The 26,813-nt window shown below is 45.7% G+C and overlaps 9 protein-coding genes across 9 annotated transcripts; 6 read left to right on the top strand and 3 right to left on the bottom strand.

Annotated features, from left to right (window-relative positions):
• Positions 1-563: 563 nt before the first annotated feature.
• On the top strand, positions 564-1,706 carry LACBIDRAFT_255602 (uncharacterized protein; the record flags this gene model as incomplete). Its single annotated transcript, XM_001889181.1, has 8 exons — positions 564-589; positions 663-777; positions 920-953; positions 1,007-1,099; positions 1,229-1,344; positions 1,399-1,427; positions 1,477-1,568; positions 1,618-1,706. The coding sequence occupies 8 exons, from the start codon at positions 564-566 to the stop codon at positions 1,704-1,706; spliced, it is 594 nt and encodes a 197-aa protein (XP_001889216.1).
• Positions 1,707-6,828: 5,122 nt separating this feature from the next.
• Positions 6,829-7,218, top strand: LACBIDRAFT_314705 (uncharacterized protein; the record flags this gene model as incomplete). Its single annotated transcript, XM_001889180.1, has 3 exons — positions 6,829-7,014; positions 7,068-7,151; positions 7,207-7,218. The coding sequence occupies 3 exons, from the start codon at positions 6,829-6,831 to the stop codon at positions 7,216-7,218; spliced, it is 282 nt and encodes a 93-aa protein (XP_001889215.1).
• A 27-nt stretch (positions 7,219-7,245) lies between these two features.
• Positions 7,246-9,146, bottom strand: LACBIDRAFT_334389 (uncharacterized protein; the record flags this gene model as incomplete). Its single annotated transcript, XM_001889140.1, has 4 exons — positions 7,246-7,686; positions 7,756-7,765; positions 7,860-8,217; positions 8,273-9,146. The coding sequence occupies 4 exons, from the start codon at positions 9,144-9,146 to the stop codon at positions 7,246-7,248; spliced, it is 1,683 nt and encodes a 560-aa protein (XP_001889175.1).
• A 1,395-nt stretch (positions 9,147-10,541) lies between these two features.
• Positions 10,542-12,496, top strand: LACBIDRAFT_334388 (uncharacterized protein; the record flags this gene model as incomplete). Its single annotated transcript, XM_001889179.1, has 11 exons — positions 10,542-10,597; positions 10,638-10,694; positions 10,762-10,789; positions 11,007-11,032; positions 11,117-11,157; positions 11,304-11,672; positions 11,720-12,067; positions 12,127-12,228; positions 12,273-12,332; positions 12,409-12,420; positions 12,477-12,496. 11 exons carry the CDS (start codon positions 10,542-10,544, stop codon positions 12,494-12,496), a joined length of 1,119 nt encoding a protein of 372 aa, XP_001889214.1.
• An 800-nt stretch (positions 12,497-13,296) lies between these two features.
• Positions 13,297-14,007, top strand: LACBIDRAFT_334387 (uncharacterized protein; the record flags this gene model as incomplete). The annotated part of the gene is made up of 1 exon (XM_001889178.1): positions 13,297-14,007. The coding sequence occupies one exon, from the start codon at positions 13,297-13,299 to the stop codon at positions 14,005-14,007; it is 711 nt and encodes a 236-aa protein (XP_001889213.1).
• Positions 14,008-16,744: 2,737 nt separating this feature from the next.
• Positions 16,745-19,094, top strand: LACBIDRAFT_334386 (uncharacterized protein; the record flags this gene model as incomplete). The annotated part of the gene is made up of 9 exons (XM_001889177.1): positions 16,745-16,837; positions 16,943-17,100; positions 17,618-17,700; positions 18,039-18,091; positions 18,687-18,707; positions 18,806-18,825; positions 18,879-18,959; positions 18,981-18,984; positions 19,083-19,094. The coding sequence occupies 9 exons, from the start codon at positions 16,745-16,747 to the stop codon at positions 19,092-19,094; spliced, it is 525 nt and encodes a 174-aa protein (XP_001889212.1).
• A 1,313-nt stretch (positions 19,095-20,407) lies between these two features.
• On the bottom strand, positions 20,408-20,622 carry LACBIDRAFT_314699 (uncharacterized protein; the record flags this gene model as incomplete). The annotated part of the gene is made up of 2 exons (XM_001889139.1): positions 20,408-20,459; positions 20,522-20,622. 2 exons carry the CDS (start codon positions 20,620-20,622, stop codon positions 20,408-20,410), a joined length of 153 nt encoding a protein of 50 aa, XP_001889174.1.
• A 1,488-nt stretch (positions 20,623-22,110) lies between these two features.
• LACBIDRAFT_314696 (uncharacterized protein) lies at positions 22,111-22,569 on the bottom strand (the record flags this gene model as incomplete). The annotated part of the gene is made up of 2 exons (XM_001889138.1): positions 22,111-22,403; positions 22,497-22,569. 2 exons carry the CDS (start codon positions 22,567-22,569, stop codon positions 22,111-22,113), a joined length of 366 nt encoding a protein of 121 aa, XP_001889173.1.
• Positions 22,570-25,464: 2,895 nt separating this feature from the next.
• LACBIDRAFT_314694 (uncharacterized protein) lies at positions 25,465-25,683 on the top strand (the record flags this gene model as incomplete). Its single annotated transcript, XM_001889176.1, has 2 exons — positions 25,465-25,503; positions 25,561-25,683. The coding sequence occupies 2 exons, from the start codon at positions 25,465-25,467 to the stop codon at positions 25,681-25,683; spliced, it is 162 nt and encodes a 53-aa protein (XP_001889211.1).
• Positions 25,684-26,813: the final 1,130 nt, after the last annotated feature.

The raw sequence follows: 26,813 nt of genomic DNA, 5'->3' as shown, positions 1-26,813 counted from the left end.
TTACGGTTCACTGCAATTTCAAGCCATTCTCATACAGAAAACGAGCGTGAGACCCCAGATTAAAGGGGGGTTGTAGGCGTGTAGACCTGGTAGATAGCTTCAGGAACTCATCGATGAACCTTTACTAATCAGGTCCGGATAGACAATGCCGGACGGAATGACTGTGGGGAATTAATATGTCATATCATACCTCTGTAGACTTAACGAGATGGGAACTCGACGAACCTCTAAATCTTGGTACTTGAAGAGGTGTATTTGCAATCCTAAGCCGCGCGGCGCGCGCATCAGGTAAAGTTCAACGGTTGGCCACCGACCAGAACGGAGTGGAGGAAAGGCACCCGGCATAGCTTTGTCGCTCATTTAGATAGAAAGATGTCAGTGGCCGGAGATTTACTTGCGGAACTGCAGAGATAAGAGGGTTTGTCAACGTTGTGGTTTTGATCGACGAGTACAGCCGACACGTGTCACGTTATCTCTTTTTCGTCCATCCACTCAGACTGATCCAGGCCAACCACGATACCAACGGCCTGACAGGGAATCAGCACCGTGAAGACAAATTTGGAATGGCTACGCTAATCCGTGCTTACAAGTCAGTGCCGCTCAATTCTCGCTGGTCGACGCTTTTTTTTTTTACAGCTAAATACGTCTCCTGGTTCTGTCAGTTCAGCTCTTCTTCGGAAGCCTATGATCACGCAGTGCACGACCGCTGCCATACTATTTGGAGCTGGAGACATAATAGCGCAGCAGGCTGTCGAGGGGAAAGGGAAAGACCATGATGTGAGCGTTTCTGCAGTTTTAAGTGATGGCGAAAGGGCTGGTGCGCTCACGTTTGGCTATCGTATCGGTGGTCGGGAGCCCTATTCTAGCTTTCATTTCGTTCAACCGCGATCTTACTAATGCCCTGTTTCATTTCCATCAGTTTCTTCGTACGGCGAGGTTAAGCTTTTACGGGGGTGGGCTTCCTTCTTGGTACATTCAAGGTCAGGCTTTGCTGACATCTTATCAGGTGCACTGTTTGGCCCAGCCATGACAAAGTGGTACTCCTTCCTGAATAGAATCAAATTCCCCAGCCCTACTAAGGCGTTGGTGTACCGGGTACGTCCAGTTCATACCCGTAATGAAGTTTCTTACGATTTCTCATTTCGTTCCCAGGTTTGGCTGGATCAAGCTATCCTCACGCCAGGTCTGTAATTCCTTTATCATTTACCCATTCCTTTCGCCTCATCAGAGTCGTGTTTTTTTACTCATGTTATGGTTCTCACCCCAGTGGCTGTTGCCTTCTTCTACGGATCAATGAGCGTTCTTGAAGGAAAACCAGACGAGGCGCTATCTCGTATCAAAGCCGTGCGTTCTGCTGTTTCCCTTTCAATTTCTCATCATCCAACGTCTTCATTGCAGGCATACGTACCCACCATCATCCGAAATTGGTCCGTCCTCACATATCCCCAGTGACGTGCTGCTGATTTCTCTGTTTAGGGGGGTATACATCCCAACACAACTGATAAACTTCTCAATCGTCCCACCACATCTCCGTTTCTTTACCGTTAGTGTTGTCAGCTTGTTCTGGAGTAAGCGCCTTGCGTTCTGTTACTCTGCGATATACTAATCCTCCGTCAGATGCCTACCTGAGCGCGTCGAACGCGCAGGTACACAAGGACGTGGTTACGGAGGCTGAGTTGGAAAAAGCAGTAGATACAGTGGACTAGAGACAATCGATATCAAATCGTTGGACCTTATGGTGCGTGTTGAGGTACAACAATGCCCGTGATGTACATCACCTGAATCAATATTAATAGAAGGAGGACCTCAATCCCCGTTATTGTTGCCGCTCTCGAAACAGAGCTTGAGGGTCAATCCATTCGAACTCGCGAAGGCAGGGCCCGGGTCCGGATCGCGACCTCAAATTATTGCCACCTCAACTAACTGCCCCTGGAAGATACCACTTCTACAAGAGACGTAGACGCGTCCGCAGCATACTGGATCCGTGTTTCACGCCCACCTGCGAGGGAAGAGGATACAAAGTTCGAACTTCCAATGAAGAACGGAATGTGGCTGATTGTGACGGCGTGACGGTCACGCCTTTGCTGGCACACATCATGAATTGGAACAAAACTTCAGATGGCCGTCGATCCTTCCGCCCAACGAAGTCCAAGACGAGGGGAGAAGAAGCGGACGGCTCCGAAGGGGGGAATCGAGTTTACTGGAACCCAATATGCCCCGAAATCCTGGACATGGAAGTCAATCATCCGAGACTCCACTGAAGGTTGACAAGCGTCTGCGCCACCACGATTCCTTCCAGACCTTGAGTGCTGTTGCAAGGTGTCATGAAAATGGTGTACGGAGCGGGCGTCATATGGCAACACCTCTCGCGAAGGTATTGCAAGAGTTTCGAGCAAATTTCGTCTGGAGAAGGGCTCTGTGGCGACGTATTGCTGGCCAATCCAGAGTCCAGGCCCTGACTGAATTTGGTGGAGGATGGACAAGGAGCCTTAGCGAGAGTGGGCCGTTGGCCGGGGCTGGCTGGTAGAAGGGTGGAAACGTTACCATAGTTTCAAGCCTTGGACCAACGATCAGGGATGGTCTTGTACCATCAACAGAGCCGAACGACAACCTTGGCTCTGCAATGCGAGGCGAGTCACTCTGTATCGTCCATGGATAAGGAAAAGCACTTTTGGTCTTGCCCCCGCAGCAAGGTTCGATTGGAACCGCAATGATCGACGTGCAGAGCAGATCGCGATCCCCACTTTAAAGCATCTGCCCATCCACAAACAACGGTCCTCCATTCTTTTCCTTTCTCCTCTTAACCTTCAAGCCCACTATGCCTGGCGAAGGCTACGAGTTCATCTAAAGGACTGGTCTTTTGTCATTCGATTTTCTGATTGATTACCACTACCACCATCTTAGAAGTCAGAGTTCAACAGCCGCCCTTGTCATCCGTCGAAAGCGTTCTTACGTGTAACTAGTTCGTTATATTGAATCGTTCCTCATCCTTCTTGCACCGTGCGCAGCAACAAAGGCCAGTCCAGAAGTCTGAAAATCGGTGCCAGGAGTTCTTGACTCCCGCGTCAACCCTCTGGTCAGGTTTCTCCCTTTCAACGTTCTGGAGAGAGTCCTTGCTCCTGACGTCCTGCTGCGACACATTCTGGAGAGACTCCCCGTTCTTGATATTTTTGGAAGGGCCACCGAGGCTCTCGACGTTGCGGTGTGACTCCTGGCTGTTGGTGACCTGACGAGACTCCTTACTCTCGACGTTCTGGAGAAGCACCCTGCTCTTTACGTTCTGGCGAGGCTCCCCGCTCTCGACATTCTGGGGATGATACTGCCCATTCTCGACCTTCTGGCGAGACGGCCGACTGTCGATGTTCTGGCGCTCTCCTCTGTTGACACCCTCACGGGAGTGCCCCTGGCATGGCTCACTGCTCTCGACGCTTCGGCGAGGTTCACTACTCTCGATGCTTTGGCAGTGCTCGTCGCTCTCGATGCTTTCGCGAGATCCCCTGCTGTCAACGCTTTGGCGGGGTTCCCGGCTCTTGATGATTTGGAGTGGCTCTATGGTCTCGACGTTCTGAAGAGACTCGTCCCGGGTGTCCTGTCCCCGGGCGTACCACTCCTGTTAAATGCATAAATAGGCAATATGATGAAAATATTGAAATTGAACTACCAGCAACTTTGAGTTCGCTTCGTTCACAAAGACATCCGGGGTGCCAAGTTGTGACTGAAGTACCAGATCAATGTGGTGTCATTCATGGAGAGAGACGTCACTTCTCACCTCAATGCATTTTTCAATATCACTAAAACATCCATATTCACAGTTATGAGGCATTTTCAAGATGAGCGACAGCATCTTGTGGAGGTAAGTTATCAGCCTTGCACAAATATGTCACTGCAAACGAAAAATGAATAACAGATGAAGTACCTCTGATTGTCCAAGTTGTCCGGGGAACCCAAATAATTGTCCAAAATAAGTCGAGCACAAAGATGAGTGAAGTGACCAACGGACAGAGCCTTTCCCAAAGAGAGATGATGACAGCGTTTAGGATCTTGTAGGAAAGATCGCAGGAATTGAAGGAATTCCTCCTCAATCACAGAATTACCGAACTGGTAGTGGAGATCAAACAGCCAGTCGATGTCTGGGTTGTCATTTTTCAGATAGCCTGAAAGAGCAATTCTTTCCCAACTTATTAGTTTCACGGTGTAATCTCGAAATGAAGGTGTAAACCACGTCAGAGGGATTCCTGACTTTGTCCACGGAAATTCCTCAAGCCAGGAGAGTAGATGTCGGTCAAGAATTGAAGTAAATCTGCAGCATAATGGCGTGCAGCATTCGGACTCACTGCACTACAGAAAACATATATTTCAAGGAGTTACCATTCAGGCGAAAATGACAGCTTACTTCACTATGCCAAAGTTTTAGCGCTCCAGCGTAAACCTTCCACCAATAAGCAAGGCGTTCAACTGCGGTTGAATGCGGCAAGCTAGGCGAATGCAAAGGTTTGAAACTTTCTAAAACACCATCAAGTGATCCGGGCTTGATCGAATTACCACGAGAATAATGATGAGACCAAGATTTTCTGCAATATGCCAGGACAGCGTCACCAGCCGGCCAAAAGCTGGGTTTTTTTGAGAGCTGGAGCATGCATGATTTCAGAAGACGTGAATGTGCTGCGTGTTCGATAATGTGGAGATCTCCAGACCTGTGATGATCCACGAGATAATCTCTAAAAGATGCGTGATAAAAATGAATAGGATCGGTTCTGGATGACGGGATATGGATGATTGAATGAAAATCCCAGAATGATAACACCACCTCTTCCAGGTTAAGGCCAAGAAGGCATTCCAAGAATGCCGGCGTCAGCTTTTGGTTCTCCTCCAAATAGAAAATGACACCGAGCAAAGAGAGAACATTCTCTAAATCCCCACTCGATCGCAAAACATGTGCGTAGAGTTGATCAAGAAGAGCAAAAGGATTCGTTTTTCGTTCAGAGGTGTCGGGTGATTCACAAACATCCAGCATCAGCTTGAGCTGCATAGTAGGGAGCTTACGATCCTCATCAACGAATCTGATGACTGTCGCAGCGAAGATAAATTGGCCAGAAGATTTTTTGACGAGAAAAGAAATCACATCCTCCGAGGGCCATGGCAGTGAGAGGGAGGACATTGAGGGAAAACGGGTGCGTCGGCGGCGATATATATCTAGAAAACTGCTGCGAAGAAACGTTGCTATGTCCCGATTGGGATCATACGAGTCGTCGAGGACAAGATGGTGGGTAATGGCGGAGAGCGTGTCCTCAAAAACATCGCAAATTGCAGGCTCTGGTCGACTGGAGATGAGGAGGTGTAACCTGGGCAAAGAACATTTGATTGTTAAAAGGGTCTGGTTGAGCATGCGTAGAATATCGGCCTGAACTTTTCCGTCACTGCATTCATCAAGACTGTCGATTATAAGTAATGAAGGCCATGGGTCGCTCCATTGTACCTGAAGCGACGCTTGGATCAGAGGCTGGATTACGAGACGTTCCATCTGATCCAGCAACGCCTTGTCAAATATTGACAAGTCGTCCAGCACAACTTGTTCAATAAAGGGTCTAGTCGAAGGAACAGAGTTCGCAAGCTGTGCAGCAATAGTCGCTACCAGGTGAGTCTCAGTTTGTCTTTTACGCGAAAAAAAGAAGCTAGCGGCGAGTCGCTTGGAAGTATGGAAACGTTCTGCTATCGTCTGTAGGATGGCCGACTTTCCAGACCCAGCAGGAGCGCTGAGCCAAAGAATCAGGGTGTTTTTGGAATCATCCAAGACCCAGTTTGTTATATCATTGATAACGGCTTTCCTGGTGTCTTTGTGGCATTTGGGGGCGTCGCGACGTTCCCTAGAGTTATGCATTGCGCCAGCAGCAACGTAGCTTTGAAGCAGTTGGAGTCCTGAATTCCATCAATCAGTGGGATTTTCACATGACGACAAAAAAAGAACCGCTTGTCGATGAGCTTGCGTTATTGATGATTGTAACTCGTTCGTCTTATCATAACAGCCAGTTGAGTGAGCATTGCGGGAAGCAAACAAGTCCAGAACTCACCAAGTGTATGGTGATGATGCGTGGTAGTATTTCCATATATTTCGTGGAAGAAACTGTTCGTCACAGTAAAATCTTTGGAATGTTTAAACGCCATCACGGATGGAGAGGTGTCAAGACGTGGTTGGGGACCAGGGGGTGTCAAACTTGAAGGTGGCGTTTTGTCGATCGTACGATGACATGGTGCGTGATGTCTCGTCAATGCCGCATTGACCAGTTGGCGATGGAATGACGGTTGTCAATGTTTGGCAACACTCGTTTCCACCAACGACCACTACCTCGACCTCGTTGCCTGACACGTCCTCGGCGCATGATATGAATTCGCGAGTTTGATACCTGCACTTCTGAGCCCTCTTGTATACTTACGCTTCATTTTCATCGTTCGTCGACACCGACGAAGACCCTGCTTGCACACCCACATCACCCTGCGTTTCAACATCGCCACTTGAAGACTTGGGACTGGGTGATGAAAATGCCTTGGATAGGGATTCCTCGTACCATTCCGGTATCATGACGGATTTTTGTGGATTATGGACATTTACACTCTCTCAAGCGGGCTATAGAGCGAAAGGGGAGGGGACACAATCGATGCCTGCACCTAGGACGTTGGTATTCTGGGTACGTTCTATTACGATCCATCATTCGCAACTTCCAAATTACTGATGATCGTCGTCTCGGTTCCAGGTTTGGATGGATCAAGCCGTCCTTATTCAAGATTCGCGCCAGCCCCGCGCTGCTTTTTTCATAACCGTGTTTTTCACCGATGCTTAGATTCTCATTTTCAATGCCCATTCCGTTTTTCAAGGTCAATGTCCGTCAGCAAGGGGAAGTCGGGCAAGCAACGTCTCGTATCAAAGACTGTGTCCCACCGATCTCTCTTCCAATCCCTCACTGTCATTCAACGTCGCCGTTGCAGGCATACATACGTGCCCACCATCGTCTGCAACTGGCGCGTCCTTCCATGTACCTAATACTAAGCGTGCTGCTGATCTTCCTGTTTAGGGGAGTATACATCCCAACGCAACTGCTCTATCGTACTACCACATCTTCGTCTCTACACTGTTAAGGTCATCAGCTTGTTCTGGAGTAAGCATTACGCTCTTTCATGATGTTCTGCTACATTATCCTAATCTTTTGTCAGATATTCACTTGAGCACGTCAGGTACCCTCAGTGCAAATTCTAAAAGGACCCAGAGCCGAGGCCCATGCTCGTTGCCCCTTGCCGAGGTGAAGGGTAAGGGTTCGATTCCAGCTCGCAAAGGCGGGAGGAGGACCTTGAGCCAGACCACAATTTCAAGTTATTGCCACCTGAGCCCACTGCCCCGGCAAGACACCACCCATACAAGAAACGGGGCTGTGTCCATTGCATACTGGGTCCGTGTTCCACGCCCACCTGGCACGGAAGGGGGTAGAAAGCTCGAACGAAGAGGGGAATGCCATGTTGTAAATTGTGACTAGTAAGCGTGACAGCGTGACGGTCACTCCTTTCTAAAAATTTTCCCCAGGATGCGTTGGAATTTGGGCCCAAGTGAGACGGCCTGGGAAGCTCTGGTGCGTTTGAAAATAAGTCATTTACGAAACGCTTCATGTGACAAAGAGGGGGATATGCCCTGTGTTGGACCTAGAACAGACGGATTTCCACTGCCTCTCTACATTCACCGCTACAAATAACCTATACAACTCTGAATACCTGCGGCCGCCTACACAAAACGTCCAAATCGAAGTTCTAAAAAATTTCGGACAGTCACAGAACTCTCAAACGTTCGATGCGCACTCTGAGAAAGACCAACAAACTCTTCTCTAATTACAGCCTCCATCGCTGATTTAAAATCACCCCGTCCACCAGCTGCGCTAAGATGTAGTCCTACGCTACCAACTCTGGGAAACCCAGGCCCAGTAAGCAACCTATCGAGTGCAAGTAAAACGCCTGTGCGGAACCGATAATTGTTTGTCAGGCTGAGAGATATGGAAATGTGTTGTAGATTAGGCGCATCTGACAGCACCTGGAGTTCCGCGCATATTTTTCGAATGGATTTGGACCCCCTGTCCGAATGCGAGGGGGTGTACGTGGAAAGCTGGAATGATTGGAAAGTGGCTAGGGACCTGGAGGCTATGGATTGAGCAATACCCAAATATATGAAGTGACTCGTGCCTAGCCACTGAATGTTTAGCAGATTTATTACAATAAAGGAGGGAGGGGGGCGTACCGTGCAAGTCAACTTTAACGAGAGATTCAGATGTGGACAATACCTCCTTCATGGAAGCGTTACCCCTCTCTTCGTAGAAAAGTGCAGTCAACTGTTGAAGTTGGGTTAAATCCAGTATCGGATGTTTGGATCTCATGAGGGTTCGTTCTACAAGACAGATGCCGTCTTCGTCGCAAGAGAGTATCTGCAAGAGAATGGGGGTCATCATGGGGGGCGGAGGTTCACTATTTACAGGCCTGATACCCCACAAAGAGAGATTTTTTATGCCAGGGCACAATGAGAATATGGACAGAGGGAAATTGCTGATAGACGCAAAGCCGAGCTTTTTTAGTTTGGGTGAGCTGATGATGCGATGGATGGCGGATATAAAAATTGGGGAGAGGCCATGCCAGTCTAATGAAGATACGTTGAGATATGGGTTATCGTGTCCGATGTTGAACGATGTGAGGTTGGAGAGCAAATTTAATGCGCAGATAATTCTGGGTGAGTTGGAGTCCTTTTGGCGGATGACTAGATTAAGCTCCTGCACGTAGAATGCAATCTCAGGCGTCCGATCGATGAGATTGAGGAACAATGGTATCCTGCGAGTGTGGCTAACAGTACTTGTCTGGGTTTCGTCACCGTCATCTTCGTCCGAATCGTCATAAGTGTACCGGCAGGCAGAAAGTGCAGGATCGAGATCGATACTAGAGAAAATGTGTGCTCGACAGCGAGGAAGAAGCGCCTTACATGTTTGGGAGCACGCCTTTACAGCGTCGATATTGGCGTCTGCGTTGAGCATATCGATCACTTGTTCCATGATTTCCAAGTGAACTCTCGGGAAGGTGGTGATTACGGAGGGCGCAGAGGCAACGTTAGTGTTTATCGCGGCCATGTGAAAAGAGACGTTAGTAGTTGGTTAGTAGCTGAGAGTTGGATGCCCACCACGTGCCTCGTGATCATATATATTTAAAGCTATCACGTGGAGCCTTTTGATTAAAGTTGTCGATGCATTTGCGATGGACGGCCAATGGACGGCGGGCGCTAGTCGACAGGAACAAGTGGACAACGATGACCACGAACGAAGGACGACGACACCTTGGCCGGTTGATCGATGGGAGAAACCATGGGAAGGATGCATCAGATGGGCGTGGGGGAACTGAATAGGGCTGCGCACCGTCCGTCTGACGGACACGGTCGTCTAATCGACGGGCGTCGACAGGGGCGGTTCAACCAGCAACCGTCCGTCTGGGTCACCCAAGCAGAAGCAAACGGAGACGGACTGATATAAAACGGCCGTCAACGGATGTAGACGGACGTCAATTTTAGTGATACATGGAATAAATGATATTACAAAGGTATTAAAAGTTACTATCTAGCAGTGTACTAGCTCGTACTAGGGCGGCATTTGTCTGTGCACGTGTCGTCTCTTAGCGAACTTCATCACACAGGATGGAAACTACTAGTAGCACAATGTAATAAACAGATGAGTACTGATTGCAAAGTACATACAAAGCAGAAATTTACTCAATACCTACCTACTATGGTCCACGATGAGATCAATCTTTCGGTCTTGATGAGTGCTTTTGCTGAAAGGTTTCATTCCTAGTGATCAACTAGTGATAATCAAGGGGGTAGCGGGACGTGGATCCCGAACCAAGGGTAGGAGGGGGGGGGGTCCGGCCGAAGGCCAAAAAAATAAAATGTTGACGCCGTCAATTTCAAATTTTCTCGTGCTGGTCTCCTCATAACTATCTTTACACTGATTGTGACCTACTTGCAACCAGTTACACCACTCTCGATGCCTCGGATTCTTGCGACGTGGCTGGCCGTGGTGGATCCCTCACGAGTACCCTATAGCTGTTGTTTCAACAGCATGCTATATGCATCCTTATGACGCCTAGGCTTAGTTTACGGTCAACCGCCTGTGCATAGCTTACTTGTTACACGGAAATTTTTGAATTCAAAAAAAAAAAAACATGAGTATGGGGAAAACATACTTTATTAGGAAGGTAATGGTGGGGGGGTGTCAGGCGGAACCCTGAAAAAAAAATAACAAGTGTTGGTCTCTTTTCCACATTCCGCCACCCCGGGCCCCTTGGTGATAATTAGATAATAATAATAAATTAAGCATCCGAAAATTGAAAAAGCAACAGGGGCTGCACGTACATGAAGAAATATTTGAAGGACAGATCGCCGGTTTCAGAAAAAAAGTTCACGGGGTATGTGGGGGTTGGAAGGCGATAGCAGCCTTGGTGCAATTCTCATTTCAAACTCCGCATATGCAGTGATGCCCGTCAACGCTGTTAACGCCCGTCACTCAATGGAAACAGACGGCCTTTCCCCGTACGTCTACCGTACGTCAGGAGACTTGCGACAGGCCCAGACGGTATGGTGACGGTGCCCGTCTGACGGACCCGTCTATCCGTCTAAGACGGACACAGTGAGCAGCCCTAGAACTGAACCTGTGGGTTTCCACCCACTTTTGCGACCTATCTAATTGAACGCAGAACCCTAGTAAGCCTAGCGCTTGCTATGGTACGATATCCTCTTGCTTTTCCTAACATTTTTCAACTTACACCGCCCAGTTTACTACCGGCTGTATACCCAAGAGGTGCCAATCATATCAAGAAACCCTATCTAAGCCAGCCCAATTATCCCCCCATCTCACATTTCCATAAAGGGAAATTATGACAAATCAGGCCTCTTGTGGGGATATATTTCACAACAAACCCTGTACATATACTTATGCCAGTTTGGTGTAGTGGTTGTTGTCACTGTGTTAGTGATGCTTACGAAAGGTTTGGGGTTCGACTCTGGATGCTCACATCTTTTTATTATTAGAATAATTACCTAACTGGTTAGGTTTTTCTCTTCGTGCGGTAGCGCGCTTAGCAGGTTAGGAGGTTAGTGGTTAGTGGTTAGGTTAGGAGGTTAGGGTAGGTTAGGTGCTCGAGAACGCGTGGTAGCGCGCTCTTGAGCCAACTTAGGGCAATGTGCACATTGCCCTAAGTTGTATAATTACCATATATGGAGTGCCGGTGATTGCCAGCACATCACATGTGTGAGACGGGGGGAGAGTTAGGACCGTTGCCTATCTATTCCAACGACTCTTTCATTAGTCGCATAATTCCTAGATCGGTGCCACCACCGCGTACCGCCGCATCGCTGAAGAGACATCTTTGCAAGATCGAAGGCCTCTCAGCGCCCGAAAGCTGCACCTTGTACCTCTCTCTATTGGAAAATGTGCCGGTGGATGGTGCGACTCACCTTTCTCTTCAAGGAGACTTTGGGCCAGGTTTGTCATCATCTGATCCTGTGGCTCTTGTTGTTGGTCCCCAGGAAACTGGAAAGCGGTCTCTGGCATCAGTTGAGACAAGGGCATTGGGTCAAGTTGGGGAACAGGTTCAAACACGTTATGGTGCGTGTTCATCTGAGCTAAAAGTGGCGCTCATCGGGGTCATTCAGTTCATTATCGCGTTTACGATGAGAACAGTGAAGTCACCTCGAAAATGTCCTTTGATAAGGATGATACCTCACTAGGACACATCGAGATCCTATCTGTTCCGCCCCCTCACACTGTCGCTTCTCTAAAGTCTTGCATAATTAAATCTGAAGGGGTGTCGGCTCATGACCTTCAAGTCTTTGAGGATGACACAGGCGAAGTTACTCTGAAGGATGACGATGTAATTGCCCTTCTTTCTAACACCTATCCAGGTAATGTGGAGGAGCAACCCATAGCAATTGTGTACAAGGAAATTCGAACATCAAATCCTGCAACATTCACAAAGAAGTTTAAATGCAAGCACACTTCCAGTGTGTGATTATAATATATGATTCTTGTCCACATTTTTCTCATTATCATGACCTTTTAGCTTGGACTAGTGATGATCCCAACTGGCACTCACTGAAGTCTGGGGAGATTTTCTATACAGACGGGATATTGACGAGGAAGCTTTACAAGACGGGTGGTAGAGGTGACTTTTGCATTTGAATTGAACTCAGGGTATCATGCTGATAGACCTGTACACTGTAGAAGCCGACTGCTATATAGCAATAAATACTGAGGGGAAAAAAGGGTGTAAGTCTGTTCTCTATCTCCCAACCAACCCTCTTCTCGTTGGCGTGGGGAATTCTTATATGACTCCTCTTCACAGGTGTTGACAAATGTGAGCTTTTATTCACTATCTGGATTGATATTTAGCTTACTTTTTTTATCTCATAGATTGGGCACAGTTCTGTTGATCCACCTCCAGGTTGTCTCATGTACTAGGAAACGTCTCCAAGGATAAATTCATCCTGCTCTCCAATGTGTACACAATTTATTCCAGAGCCTCTTTCAATGTATGACAATTTCGCTTCGAATGTCACCTGCTCAGTTGGTTACACATTAGGTTGTTTATCATTTTCCAGAAGATGGGGTATTGTTTCCTAGCTCGTGTACTACTCTGTCTATGGTTCATCCTCCAAAAGCTACAGATAACCGATACAACTTTGAATACCTGCGGCCGCCTACAAAAAACGTCTACTAGATCGCAGTTATAAAAAATCTTGGACAGTCACAGAGCTCTTAAACGTTCGATGCTTTCCTAACGTTGTTCGTCTGACATTGCACAGTCAACTACCAGCTGTATACCCAAGAGGAACCAAACAAATCGAAAAGACCCTATCCATTCCAACAATTCTTCATCAGCGACATAATTCCTAGATTGGAGCCACCACCGCATACTGCCACATCGCTGAAGAGATGGGCAGAAGCTTGCATCACATAGAAATTCAAAAGTTTCGGTAAGCTCCGTGCCGTGTGAATTTTGTACTGCTCTCTACCACGCTCCGTGATGAGTAAGCATGAGGAACACATGCTCATTTTAGGATAAGATAAGATTGCATGTCAGAACTAGACATTTGACTCAGAAATACTAATATAAGTCTATGCTTTGGATCTTATGGATCTGGTTCTGACGCGCAAAAGCTTTCTGTCGGTTACTGGCCTATATTTTTTGAACGTCCTCCCAAAGCTCTCTGCATTTTTTGCACCTCTCAAAATGGCCGACACCCTCACTGACAGCACTCTCACCCCTCAGCCTTGCATCCCGTGCACCCATACTTCACCTACAATCATACAACTCTTCAAGAATCTCTCCTTGCCAAACATCTTACAAAAAAACAAGAAGATTGAGGGTGACAATAACACCAGATCTGCCAAGACTCTAAATCACGCTCTAGACCCAGCCCATCATCTTCAGCCAGGATCGGAAGCTGCTTCGTTGATCACCATTGATCCTGAAGATCTGGCCCAATTACGGATCCCTTCCTTCTTTGCTTCTGTCCATGAACATATTTACAACAGTTTGGCAAGGTGCCTCGCCGATGATGAACTTAAAGAAAAAGAGGAGAAAAAGCGAAAAGACGACGACATCCTTGTAGGCAAACTCAGACTCTCCAAAAGGTGGTGCATGGATGGCACCAATCATGTAGAAAGAGTTGTTGGAGAACCAATTCCTACTGAATTCTCTCAGGCTCTATATGACACTGAAATTTGCATTGCAGTGCCACTCCCTTTCTTCCTCACCCAGAATCTCTGCACTTTGATTGATGAGGCATCAACCCTCCCTACAGTCAAATCAAACCCTGCGCCTGGGGAGACTAAGGGTATTTATATTCTAAATATAGACAAGCTGTCTACTCGTTTTGGAAAGGAGCTTTCCCTTACATGCAGTCAGTGGTCTGAGGCAGCCACCAATATGGAGTTATAGGTCGATTGGTATATCTCGATCCGGATTGCCGATACCTTCTGCCTTCTTTTTGAAAGTGCGGTAGCCGGAGTTGCTAGTGTTTGGAAGTCCGGTCTCATGACTGGAAAAAGACCATAACCAGACCGGACCAAGACCGCAAAAAACCGGACCTGCAGTCCGGTTTTTTTATTTTTGAGAACTAAAGACCGCAAGAAAACCGGTCTAAATGGACCGGTCTTAACCGGTTAGGACCGGTTTTTTGTAGCCCACTAAATACCCTTCAAAACGCACCCAAGCACGTATTAATTGGTTCAGAATTGACAAAGATATAAATAAAAATGTAAAATTTCGTTAAAAATAGTAGATGTACACGACTTTTTATATAGAAACACCAATTCTCAACGGAATTTAACGTCCTTGGGCTATTTTTAAAGCTACGAAACACGTTAACAAATTTACCGATTCATAAATTTAAAATATTGGCCAGAAAACCGGTCTTAAACCGGTTAAAACCGAAGAAGACCAAGACCAGTCTATAGACCGCAAAAAGACCGCAGACTGCGGTTTTTTGCGGTCCGGTTCAGTCTTTTGACTTCTGGGAAAAATGCGGACCGGTTACGGTTACGGTTAAGGCCCAGGGGCATAAAAAAACCGGACCAGACCGGACTTTTAAACACTAGGAGTTGCAGCCTGCTCTGTAGAAGTCGCAGAAGCAGATACCTAGCTAAGAACTTAACGAGAAGTTAGAACATTATCATTATTGTAATAATATTATTTCCCGCTATTGTTTGTTCTCTACATTCAAACCAAACACATGCACATCCCATACACATGCCTTGCAACATCTGATCGATTGATCAGCATAATCCTGTTGGTGCTAACGATTCAGCGGGAGCTGCGCTTCCTGTATATACAAGATGGTATGGATTACATTGTAAAGCCCCATTGTCATGGCCATGGGAGTTCCCATGGCTCCTAGATGTGTTGTAACTTGTGTGTGTCTATCAGCTTCATTTTTGTCTCTTCATCTCCTAACAACATGTTCTTCCAGTACCATATGCTAAACTATGTGCTTGTGAGGATCTTGTCAATCGTTAGCTATTCATAATGACAATATTTTATCATTGACTTGCACAGAGTGTCCTTCATTGCACTACTAGTAATTGTGTGCTCAAGGATTATAGGGAATGAAAGAGGTTTCTGTGTCTCTGGAAAAGGTACATTGGACGGCGATGAGGGTTTTCTGTGCTAATAGGTCGAATGTAGGATTTGTGCTTGGTCCATGCCTGGAGACTAGCCATGCAGGGTTGGACGACATCTCCAAAGCCCCTGCTAGCTCGGAATAACAGCTGGATGGGTACTGTTCCACGGCATGCGATGGTTCGATGACAATGACCTTAGTCCAACTTTTGGTCTTGTCATCTTGCATGCAGTCAGTTCCAACACACATGTTGTGCCCTCGGCGCATGATGGTTCAAAGTCAATGTGCTTAGCCCAAATCTCGGGCTCACAATCTTGCCCACTCTCATTTATGAATTGCCCCAAGAACGACCTCTCTGTAAGATGGTTCGGCCCATAGCTTAGGTTTGCCATTTCACCTGCCATTGATTCCACTGGAATGTGGCAGAAAAGTCCCATCTGGCTTTGTATGCTAGCTCTGATGACAGTGTTGATGGATAGGTATGGGGACTACCTATATCTGGATAAACAGTGAGTAGGAAATTGTTGGAAAGATTGCCAAACTCACCATTTTGTACAGCTAATGTGACCGTAACCATATGGATTTTGATTAATCAATTGCCTTTTGAATAGAGATTTTGGATTAATTGAAAGGCTTGTTTAATCAATGATCATACTGGGTGTATTCATTTTACTGAGTTGACTTGGAGTGCAGACATATGTTTACTTGCCCTGCACTAAGTACTAATCTTGATTCTGGATTCAATTTAAACACGATTCCAGGCGAAGCAGGCTACAAAATCTTGATTCAATCAAAAATTGTTTAAACGGCAGAGGCTATGATTTAAATCTTGCTCGATAAGATTGAAAGCAGGTAACGTCATGTGAGCGCTGGCAGTTCGAATTTATCTTAATTCTTGCAGACAGGCTACAGCTCTCTCGCAGTCATATCACAGTGCCAGTGCGCCAGGAACAACGACATCATCTAGCGTGAATCCTCTTGCTAGGTCGAAGTTTCTCCTTGACGACGACCCAAGGGGCAGGGAGCAAACCAAGTATTCTCCATCTGGATGGCTTGACATAGGTGATCTATCCATCGACGAAACTCGACTAACAGGCACAGTGTATGCGCTTTATGTTTGCGGCTGGCTGGGTCTGGTGTACCTGTGATTTCTGAAGAGTCAAGGGGCCATTGAGTTCCTGCTGGTGGTGCAGGCACGGGGGGGAGAGCCAGAGCCACCAGCAGCCTGCATTGAACGGACACATGCACAGACACAGAGTTGGACATCGGAACCCTAGGCTGGGTATGCAGCATCACGCAACTCGATTAGGGCATTGCATTCGAGGCCAACTACGAGCGAACAGTCTGTGCAGTTTGTGGATGATGGTGTGCTGATTAGTGCGAGTCGTAGTGGGAGTGTAAGGGCTTTGTTTGGCATTGGGCCAGGAGGGAGACGGGGGTGGTGGTGGAGGGGGAGGAGGGAGAGGCGCACACAGTACTTTATATGATTGTGGTTATTGTGTGGGTCCTGACAGTTGGCTTTTTAGGTCTTCATGGCATGACTTGTTCGAAGTGGCCATGGCCACCAATGGTATCTATGCAGAACAGGCCACCACTGCCCCACCCTTCTTAAGATCCACCAACCTCCTCGCAACCCATTGTCTTCATAAGGTGTGACTGCAACAGGCCCTCTCATCGTTACCGCTGGTTCTAGCCATCCCACTCAGCCCCATTACACCCCTTACTGTGACGTCCAATCCTACTGGCATCCCTGAGCCAGTGATCGCAACTGGCAGCGCTAATCCTCCTCTCGAGGCTGCCACCATTCCGACACAACCATCGCACAAGAGGAAACTTCCCAGCTCCATTCCAACCCTTGTCGCTGCAAAGATTCCTGCAGCTTTTGGACCTGATGGCCACCCTCTGAAGAAGAAGTGAGTTTCTCGAGAGGTCTCCCATCATTTCAGCTTGACCAAAACAGGTTCATATCTTTCAATCAGGTTCTACTTCATGTAATTAATCGAGGTTCATTGTTGTTTTAATCATGTCCTTTTTAATCATGTTTCCGATCCTACTGACTTTCCAATCATGTTATTCTTAATCATGTTTCCAAGTAGTTTCTAATCAAGTTTAATTTTTGTTCCTAATCATGTTTGTTATTACTCAAAACTGTCGCTTAGAGAGCTACTGGAGATACTATACAGTAGACTAGAGTATGATTAAACAAGTCCCTTGATTAATCAAAGGTTTCTATTCAAAAGGCTTTTGATTAATCGAGAACCATAGAGTTTTTTAACGTGAGGTCTGGTTCTTGACATGTGGTACGATGCTGAACTCAGACTTGAAGAGCGATAAGCTTGAAGCTAACAGGTAGGTCAGGAAAACAAATCTGCTCTGTTGACGGAGTGCCTGAATTTATAAAAATGGGTTGATATCATATCCAGCGTATAGACTGTCTACCTTGATGGGAATGGAGTTCAAGGCTGCACAAAGCACTGTGGTCTTGCCACCTGTGGATAATTGCACGCAGGAAGGTTAAATTAACACTGTCGTGATGGATTTCATGATGGGACTGCTCGTTACCATTTGAGCTTGGTGGAGAGGCCTTCCAGGCATCCAGCAGAGTAAGACTCTCAGGGCTGGAGATGCAAAATTGAAATAAACTCCCAGTAGGTTTATCCTTGGGCTGTGCTTTGAAAGACAACAGTTTTTTTCTTCTATTCATTGGGGCATATATTGGAACTTACATATGTTGAGAGTGTATATTGCGCAGTGGTAATAGGGGATAAAGATAGATAATTCTGTCGAGGGCAGCTTCGTCACCCTTATATACTACAAAATGTAATTACTAGAATATACTACAAACTACTAGATATACTCCTCAGGCTTAGTAATCAATCTGGATTTATCTACAAAGTCCTCGAGGTATGTGGAATACTTGACCAAATTCCAGGGTATTATTCCAACACTCCCCCTTGGTCAGGTATTACACCTATTTCATAAGTTAGGTCTTGATGTACAACCCTAGGTAGTCCTTCAGTGAACAGATCTGCAAGGTTGTTGTGGGTTGTTATGTAGACCATATTAAGTGTTCCTTTTTCGACATGATCTAGCAAAAAATGAAGCGCTATGTCGATGTGCTTCGTGCGAGTGTGAAATTCTGGATTATGACCAATTGAAATTGCAGCCTGATTATTTGTGAAAATTGTAGAAGTTTTAGGCTGCAGAATTTCGAGTTCGTCGAATAAAGACCTGTGCCAAAGTACTTGTTTGGCAGCATGAGTAGCAGAAACATATTCTGCTTCAGCAGTTGAAAGAGCAACGGTATTTTGCTTTTTTGAGATCCAAGCCACGGCTCCTCCTGCTATGATTACAATATATCCACTGATTGATTTTCTGTCAGCGTGTGAAGCCCAATCAGCATCGCAATAAATATTCACGTCTGCATTAGAGTTTTGTCCTCCATACGTGAGCATATAATTTTTCGTGCCTTTCAAATAACGGAATACTCTTTTAACAGCTGTCCAATGCTTTGGTTGGGGTCAGCTCGTAAATTGTGCAAGTCTGTTTGTTGCGTATGCAATATCTGGGTGTGTCCCCAATGCGGCGTACATTAGAGATCCAATCATTGTTGCATAGATCCCTGACCCTTTTGTGTCGTGAGTGCTGTCATTTTCTGATGGCTCATCATCCTGATTTAAATTGACATTAGGATCGAGCGGCATGGTAACTGGGTTGAGATTTTCAAGATTAAATTTCTTGAGGAGTTTGTCGATGTAATGACTTTGGGAAAGTGATATAGTTTGATTTGTAGTGTCGTGAGTCACCTTCATTCCTAATAATAGTGAAGGTTGGCCCAATGCCTTGATATCATATTTTGATTTGAGTTCAGCTTCGACGCGATCACTTTCCACAGGGTTATTGGTGAGTGTGAGTATGTCATCCACCCATACCAATAAAATCACAAATTTCTCCCTCTCTCTCCGAATATAGCAGCAATAATCTGTTTTTAGCTGCATAAATCCCAGTTCCTCCATAGCACCATTAAATTCACGATTCCATGCATGTCCTGCCTGCTTTAAACCGTAAAGCGCACGTTGTAATCGACAAACACGTCTGCTGCCATCTGAAAAACCTGGGGGTTGCTTCATATAAATTTCCTCCATGAGTTTTCCATTTAAATATGCACTTTTCACATCGAGTTAACGCACATCCCATTTATTTATTGCGGCGAGTGCAAGCATTGTGTGTACCGTCTCGAAGCGCATAACAGGTGCAAACGTGCCATTATGGCTAAAATCCATTCCTGGTTTCTGCGAGAAACCTTGTGCTACAAGTCTTGCCTTGTATTTTACAACATTTCCATGCTCGTCTCGTTTTTTATCAAATACCCAACAGCATCCGATTGGTTCCCTTCCAACTGGTAAGTCTTCCATTTTCCATGTGCCCATTTTTTCTAAAACATTTAATTCTGCTTCCACAGCAGTCTTCCAATGCTCTTTCTCCTCAGTCTGCATCGCATCTTCAAGTGTTTCTGAGTCCATCTTTATCAGAAAATCCTGAGAGCACTTGAAACATTTTTTCGGTTGAATTTCCGATAAAATCATCGAAGGCAAGGTGAGTGCGATTTTTAGAAATTATTTTCGCAGCTGATGACTCTGTGTGTCATGTAATATCAGGTGGTGTCGCATTTTCAAGTGTGCAATCCATTGGTCGTGCCTGTGGATTATTTAGGAGTCGATAATCGTGTTCAGTGCGAATTCTTCGAGGTCTAAGAGTTGGAGAATTTATGGGTTCAATAGGACTTGGTATTTCTTGTGTACATCGGCAGTTTAACATTTTACTTTTTTTGGCTTGTGCAAGTGGCTACAAGTGGGAAAAAGTAGAAAAGCAACAAGACAAAAAGCCCAGTCCAATTTCTCAAAAAGCTGAATTTCTCACTTCTACCAAAAAGTTAAAAAAGTGAAAAAAAGCTGAGAAAAAGTCAAAGACGTCGAAAGAGAAACCAAATGGAAATAATGTAAATTAGTATAACAAGCTGATTCAATTCACACTATACTACGCATTTTTTTCTGGCTATGTCGCAAATTACCTGGTGTGATTTTGGCTATAGAACAGAAGAATTAGTAATGTAAGTGAACAGAGGAGACATATTAACGGTACCTCTTGATAATACTTTTCACTCAATCCTTCACATGGTCCCAAATTGACAGTGACGGCTGTGTGAAGAAAGAATGGGTATTAACAAACACCTGGAGCTGGGAGGCAGCCAGCCACAACAGCACAGCGCCTACTAGTGACAGATGTGAAAAGGGGTCGGAAAAGAATAGAGAGTGATGAGATTAACGTGCTTACCATATGCAATGGGAAGTTCCCAGCCCCCAAGTTAGCCCATGAGGAGATACCTCAAGGCGGGATGGAATCAAGATGGAGCGTGGAGCGACGTTGACAGACATTGACGTGGAAGTTGGGAAAGCTGGGTGTGACGGATCACTTGTTCAACTTTGTCGGAGTCTGAAACGAGTGATGGTGACATGTCAACACGTCTTGGCCCTCCTTCCTCTTCCTTTCCATCATGCGTGCCAACTTCAGATTGTATCCTGCTGCTGGCCGCCGCCTGAGGACGCTGCTTCATGCAGAACATTGCTTATATTCTAGATGCTGGCTGCTGAGGCTGAGCTCGCCATGGGCTCAAACTTGGCTCAAACTGACAGCTGATCTGCTGAACCACAGGTCGTTGTTGTACATAAATGCAATATGTAGCTCATATATACACCAGAAAGGGGTCCTAGGAGAAAGACACAGTTGGAGGGGTTAATGTAGAGTGTAGTTTTCCTCATTTCTCGATTTGTTACATTTTCAGTAACGTAGCTTCTGAGCTTTTTGACTTCTTTGCTTGTGGCAAGCAGAAAAGCTGCTAAAAGCAGAGAAGTAAATTGTTATCTTGCTGATGTAGGAATTGTTGTAGGAATAGGATTTAATGGTTTTTCGATTTCTTGAGGTGTTTGAGCATTCGATTTTTTCTCTGGCTCCCCCTCGACGCGTAAACCCAGTAAATTAGCTTTAATTTCGAGTTCTCGTGGCTCTTCATTCTCATTAAATGCCACATTGCGTGAGACTTTAATTTTTCGAGTTTTAGCATCGTAATAACAGACTGACTTCGATCCATCGTGAAATCCTACAAAAATAAATTTGTTTGATTTTGGTGCAAGCTTAGAACGACCTTTGGTCTCGTCTAGCACCCAAATGTCGCATTCGAATTCCCTGAGGTGTGAAATGTCAGGTTTATTACCTGTCCAAGCTTCGTACGGCGTTTTGCCGTTTAAAGCGCGTGTGGGCACGCGGTTTCGTAAATATGCCACGTGCGTGACTGCTTCGTCCCATAAAAATACTGGAAGGTTTTTCGCAATTAACATTGCTCATGCAAGTTCCAAAAGTGTGCGATTAAACCTTTCTGCAACTCCATTTTGAGAAGGTGAATATGGGGCAGATGTTTCAATAGTAATTCCTTTTTCTGCAGCCCAATTTCGAAGTTTCTCATTAACCAGTTCCTTCCCATTATCAAATCGCATAAATCTTAGGGGTTTTCCAAATTTCCGTTCAATAACGGCAACATATTCCTTAATGCGGTCAAATGCTTGTCCCTTGTTTTTTAGGAATAGTACGGCGGTCAAACGTGTGCCGTCATCTGTAAATGAAACATAATATTTCCACCGTCCAATTGACTCTGTTTGCGCTGGTCCCCATACATCACTCATGATGCATTCACCAGGTATCTCAGATCGATTTTTTGCCTCTTGTGGAAAAGGTTTGTGTGCTTGTTTTGCTTGAATACAAGCCTCGCAAGTTAATGATGGAATTGTAGACTCATCAATCCTGAGCCCATCCACCATTTCATTTGATTTCAAGCTTTTAATCGCATTGACAGAGATGTGGCCATAAAGTCAATGCCATTGATCCCAAGAGTGTGTCTGAATTGATGCGTATTGGGCACTTTCCCGATTTGGCAATTCCACACATGCATCAAGCAAATATAACATGTTTGTCAACTTTCCCTTTCCAATGACTCTATTAGTTTTGTCATATAGTTGGCATCCATTGCCATTAAATTCTACCCTTCCTCCTCCAATTGCTAAGCGAGGAATTGAGAGTAAGCAATTTGGTGCTTTCGGGACATGCAACACATTCCGCAAAGTGTGTTTGATTGATTGGCCATCAATTCTAAAGTTGACTGCCACTGTTCCTCATCCCTGTGTCATTGCTGATCCGCCAATGCCATCAACCTCAGAGTTTAACGGCTCATAATCAGTAAATGCATCTTGGATTGTGCAAATGTGTGACATTGTGGCTGAATCAAGAACCCAATCATATTTCGAAAAACTGTGGATATTTTGGTTGACCATGTAGGCACAATCGCCTAGTGAATTGTTCACGGAATCTTGTGTTTGATGAGATCTGTCACCTCGATTTGGTCCTCAACGGCCCTTAGGACCTTTTCCCTCATGGCCTCCACCTTTGGCCCAGCAGTCACTTGACATGTGGCCCTTTTTATGGCAATTGTAACATTCCACATCTGTTTTCTTCTTTCCCTGTGAGCCTGTATTTCTCCCACCTTTTTGTTGATGCCTAGCTTGCATAGACAATCCTCCAGATGTCTCCTCATTTCGTCCTTGACGACAACAGTATTCTTCAATCAAAATTGCAATAAGCTTGTGTGATTTCAGGGTTGGTTTATTTCCAGATGCACCCAGGTACGATGAAGTATAATTATCCCAACTTTCAGGGAGTGATGTGATCAAGATCATGACAAAATCTTCATCTGATACCATGTTTTCCATTAGGTGCAATTCTTCCTGAAGCTTTCTTAGCTTTGATATATGTTCCACCAGATCAATTCCCTCATCCATGCTCATTCTGTATAGCGCGCGACATGTTGCAAGCACCCCTAGCCTGCCCTTGGATTCCTTGACCATGGTGAGTTGATCCCACATTTCCCATGCTGTTGTTGCGCCACTGATGTGGATCATTTCCGCATCACTGATAGCGAGTTCTATTCTTGTCTGTGCTTTGGCGTCGCCTTTGGCCCATTTCTTCGTCACTGCTAATTCTTCCGTTGTCGGGCTTTGGGGATCGGCTGATCCTGGAGGTTTTGCATCCTTTGCAATATACTTCTCCAGTCTAAGGTCACGAAGCACGGCCATCATCCGTCGCTTCCATGGCATCCAATTTGTGGCCTTCAGCATTTCCATCCAGTAAGATCCCGTTGTGTATTCTTCCTAGGTTACATAATGTAGATAAGCATACAAGATAAAGTTTGTGCATGTGGAGCGTATGCGTGTGTAATGAATATGTGTATAAGTTTTATAGGCCAGGGCCCATAACCTGTTGAGAGTGTATATAGCGCAGTTGTAATAGGGGATAAAGATAGATAATTCTGTCGAGGGCAGCTTCGTCGCCCTTATATACTACAAAATGTAATTACTAGAATATACTACAAACTACTAGATATACTCCTAGGGCTTAGTAATCAATCTGGGTTTATCTACAAAGTCCTCGAGGTTAGTGTTTAGAAGTCGGGTCTCATGACTGGAAAAAGACTGTAACCAGACCGGACCAAGACCGCAAAAGACCGGACCTGCGGTTACGGTCTTTTATTTTTGAAATGTAAAGACCGCAAAAAAAACCGGTTAACGTGAACCGGTCTTTTGTAGCCCCTTAAATACCCTTTAAAACGCACCCAAGAACGTACGATTTGGTAAAAAAACGAGAGAGATATGAATTAAAATGTAAATTACTTTTGGGAATAATAGATGTACCAGACTTATTTTATAGAAGCACCAATTCCTAACGGAATTTAACGTTCTTGGGCTCGGTTTGAAGCTATTAGAGATGTTAATAAATTTACCAATTCATAATTTTAAAATATTGGCCTAAAGACCGGTCATAAACCGGTTAAAACTGATGCAGACCGGAACTGGTCTATAGACCGCAAAAAACTGCAGTCTGCGGTCTTTTTGCAGTCCGGTCTGGTCTTTTGACTTCTGGGGAAAAGGCAGACTGGTTACGGTTACGGTTAACGCCCCTGGGCATCAAAAAACCGGACCGAACCGGACTTTCAAACACTACTTGGAATACTTGACCATATTCCAGGGTATTATTCCAACAACATACGACAACTGTTTACGTGCAAGTCTATCCAATATGCGAGGGGTCTGCTAATCCAAAAAGGTGGGCTGCAGGTGCAGCACATAGGGTAATAATAATATGGCAGCAGTGGCCATTTAGAATAGAATAGATGCTAGTAACATATGAAGCAGATGAATAAATAAGAAAGATAGAGAAGGGAAGAAAGGAAGGGGGAGAAGGGAAGGGGAATTGGGGAGGAGTGGGGGAGGAGAGGAGAGGGCACTAGGGTTAAGCAAGGTCACCGCACTGGTCAGTGAAATGCTTCATCTTGTGATGTATTCGAACAGGCAGGAAAGCATCTTTGGATCCCATAAGACCTTAGAAATCGAATCCATTCTCCAGTGGACTGCTGCTCAGAATACATTGCATTGGTTTTTGTATGTTGGACACAATGCAGCATGGTTTCCCAGTACTCATGGTTGTACATCACCAGAGAGGTAGAATGGGAGGATCATATGGGTATATCTGGGTTAAGCTGGGAGCTTACAGTAACCAGCTTTCCAGATAGGAAATTATTTGGGGCCAAATTTTTTTTCTTTCTTTTATTCATCTTCTTTGCTTTGCTACCTTTTGGTCTCATTTTATCCTGATATCCACTCTGGGGGGCAAGAGGATTTCTATTCTATTATTCTTCCCCACCATTGTTTTCCTTACATGCCCTCTGGACATTGGGGGGCTTTGTGATACAGGATTGGAAGGGAATGCCCAGATGCCATAGTCAAACAGTGGTATATAGCTAGATTTGGATATCTTACATAATAAATTGATCTTTTGTCTTGAACCACCATCTTGTCAGCAGTATTGCCATCCTCTTGCACTACATGTAGTGCTTTGTATATCTGTACTTCCTACAGTATGCATAATCATGTTGGGCCAGCTGAGTATCTTGTAACTACTCATTCCTCACTTATGGGTGGTGATCCTAGATCCACCCATTCTTGCCTCCTCCTTCCCTCTTGGCTAGTGCTTGGAAGTCCAGTCCCAAGACTGAAAAAAGACTGAGACTGGACTGGACCAAGACTGCCCAAGACCGGAAATTCCCAGGACTGTTGAAGACCGCAACCGCAGTCCAGTCTTCGGTCTCTCATGATTTCGAAAATTTGAAGACTGTGATGTCAACAGCAGATGGAGATGATGTGGCACATCAAATGGTGAGTACAGTGCATCGTAAGCCCTACTGGCCCCCTATTTATCCTCACAATGCCCAGCAGCCATCATCACACCCGCCAACCACTGCCACGTCACTCCCTTGCCCTCTGCCACCTTTGGTGTTGACGACAACACACGATGACGGCCATGTGACGACGATGGAGATAGGTGGACGACGATAACACAACATGGCAGCGGCAATGGATGACCACCACGACGATGGATGACCGATAGATGATGTGAAGAATATGAGATGGGCGACGATGGACAATAACAAGGATGCGTGAGTGCTCCCCCTGCCCCCCTTCCCCTCGTTGTTCACCCTCATGTAGTACTCGTATATTTAGTAAATTACATACACATTTTCCCCATGTCAGTAGCTATGAGACCGGTCCTCAACCAGTCTCAACCAGTTAAGACTGAGACTGGTTGAGACCGGTCTTTCAACCAACAAAAACTGACAAAAACCACACTGAACCGGTTGACATCAGCTCAGTCCAGTTTTTCGAGGTTTGTCAACTTGTGAGGACTGGTCTCAGTCCTGGTCTTGTCAAATTTTGACAAAAGACCGGACTGGACCGGACTTCCAAGCACTACTCTTGGCTTCAGCTATGCAAGAAGTTCAGAGTGAATGCTTCACACCCTGGTATGGTGACGACAATTGGGTTCACCTTGCTCATACCTCAGCAAATAAAGAAGGCACTATGCACAAGCTACCTCTTCGAGCTCCTGTCTCCATTGAACATCTCTCTTGCCTCGGCCGCTCTTTGGATGTCTCCAACCCCTTTCATGCTGCTGTGTGGGCTGTTGCCCTCATCACCTTCTTCAGATGCCATCGACTGGGTGAAACTACTGTCACCATCAACGCTGCCTTTGATCCAAAGTACCATGTACTGCATTCTGCCAAGTATGTTCCCTTTTTGTGTTCTTCCTACCTCCTCTTAAATATCTCTCAGGATCAATTTCCACACTTTACATGATGGTACCTCTTCTGCCAGCTTCAACATTCCATGGACCAAGACAACAAAAGAATGGGGAGCCACTGTTATCCTCACTGCATGCCACAATGGTGACCCCTTATGCCCCATTGCTGCCTTAAAAAATCACCTTGACATCAACTCCTCCATTCCACACTCATCCGCACTCTTTGCTTACAAAACATCCTCTGGTGACACCAAGAACCTCCTCAAGAACGAATTCCTCAGCTTTGTTACTGGGATTTGGTCATCTGCCATGCTTGCCCATGTCCTCAGCCACAGTTTTCATATTGGCAGTGCCGTTGAATTGCTACTCATGGGCATCCTCCCAAAAT

This window comes from Laccaria bicolor, genomic scaffold (genome assembly GCF_000143565.1).
Source record: "Laccaria bicolor S238N-H82 LACBIscaffold_63 genomic scaffold, whole genome shotgun sequence".
Classification (NCBI taxonomy): Eukaryota; Fungi; Basidiomycota; class Agaricomycetes; order Agaricales; family Hydnangiaceae; genus Laccaria; species Laccaria bicolor.
Note: the sequence above shows the minus strand (reverse complement) of the source record. Positions and strands in the feature narration are given on the sequence as shown.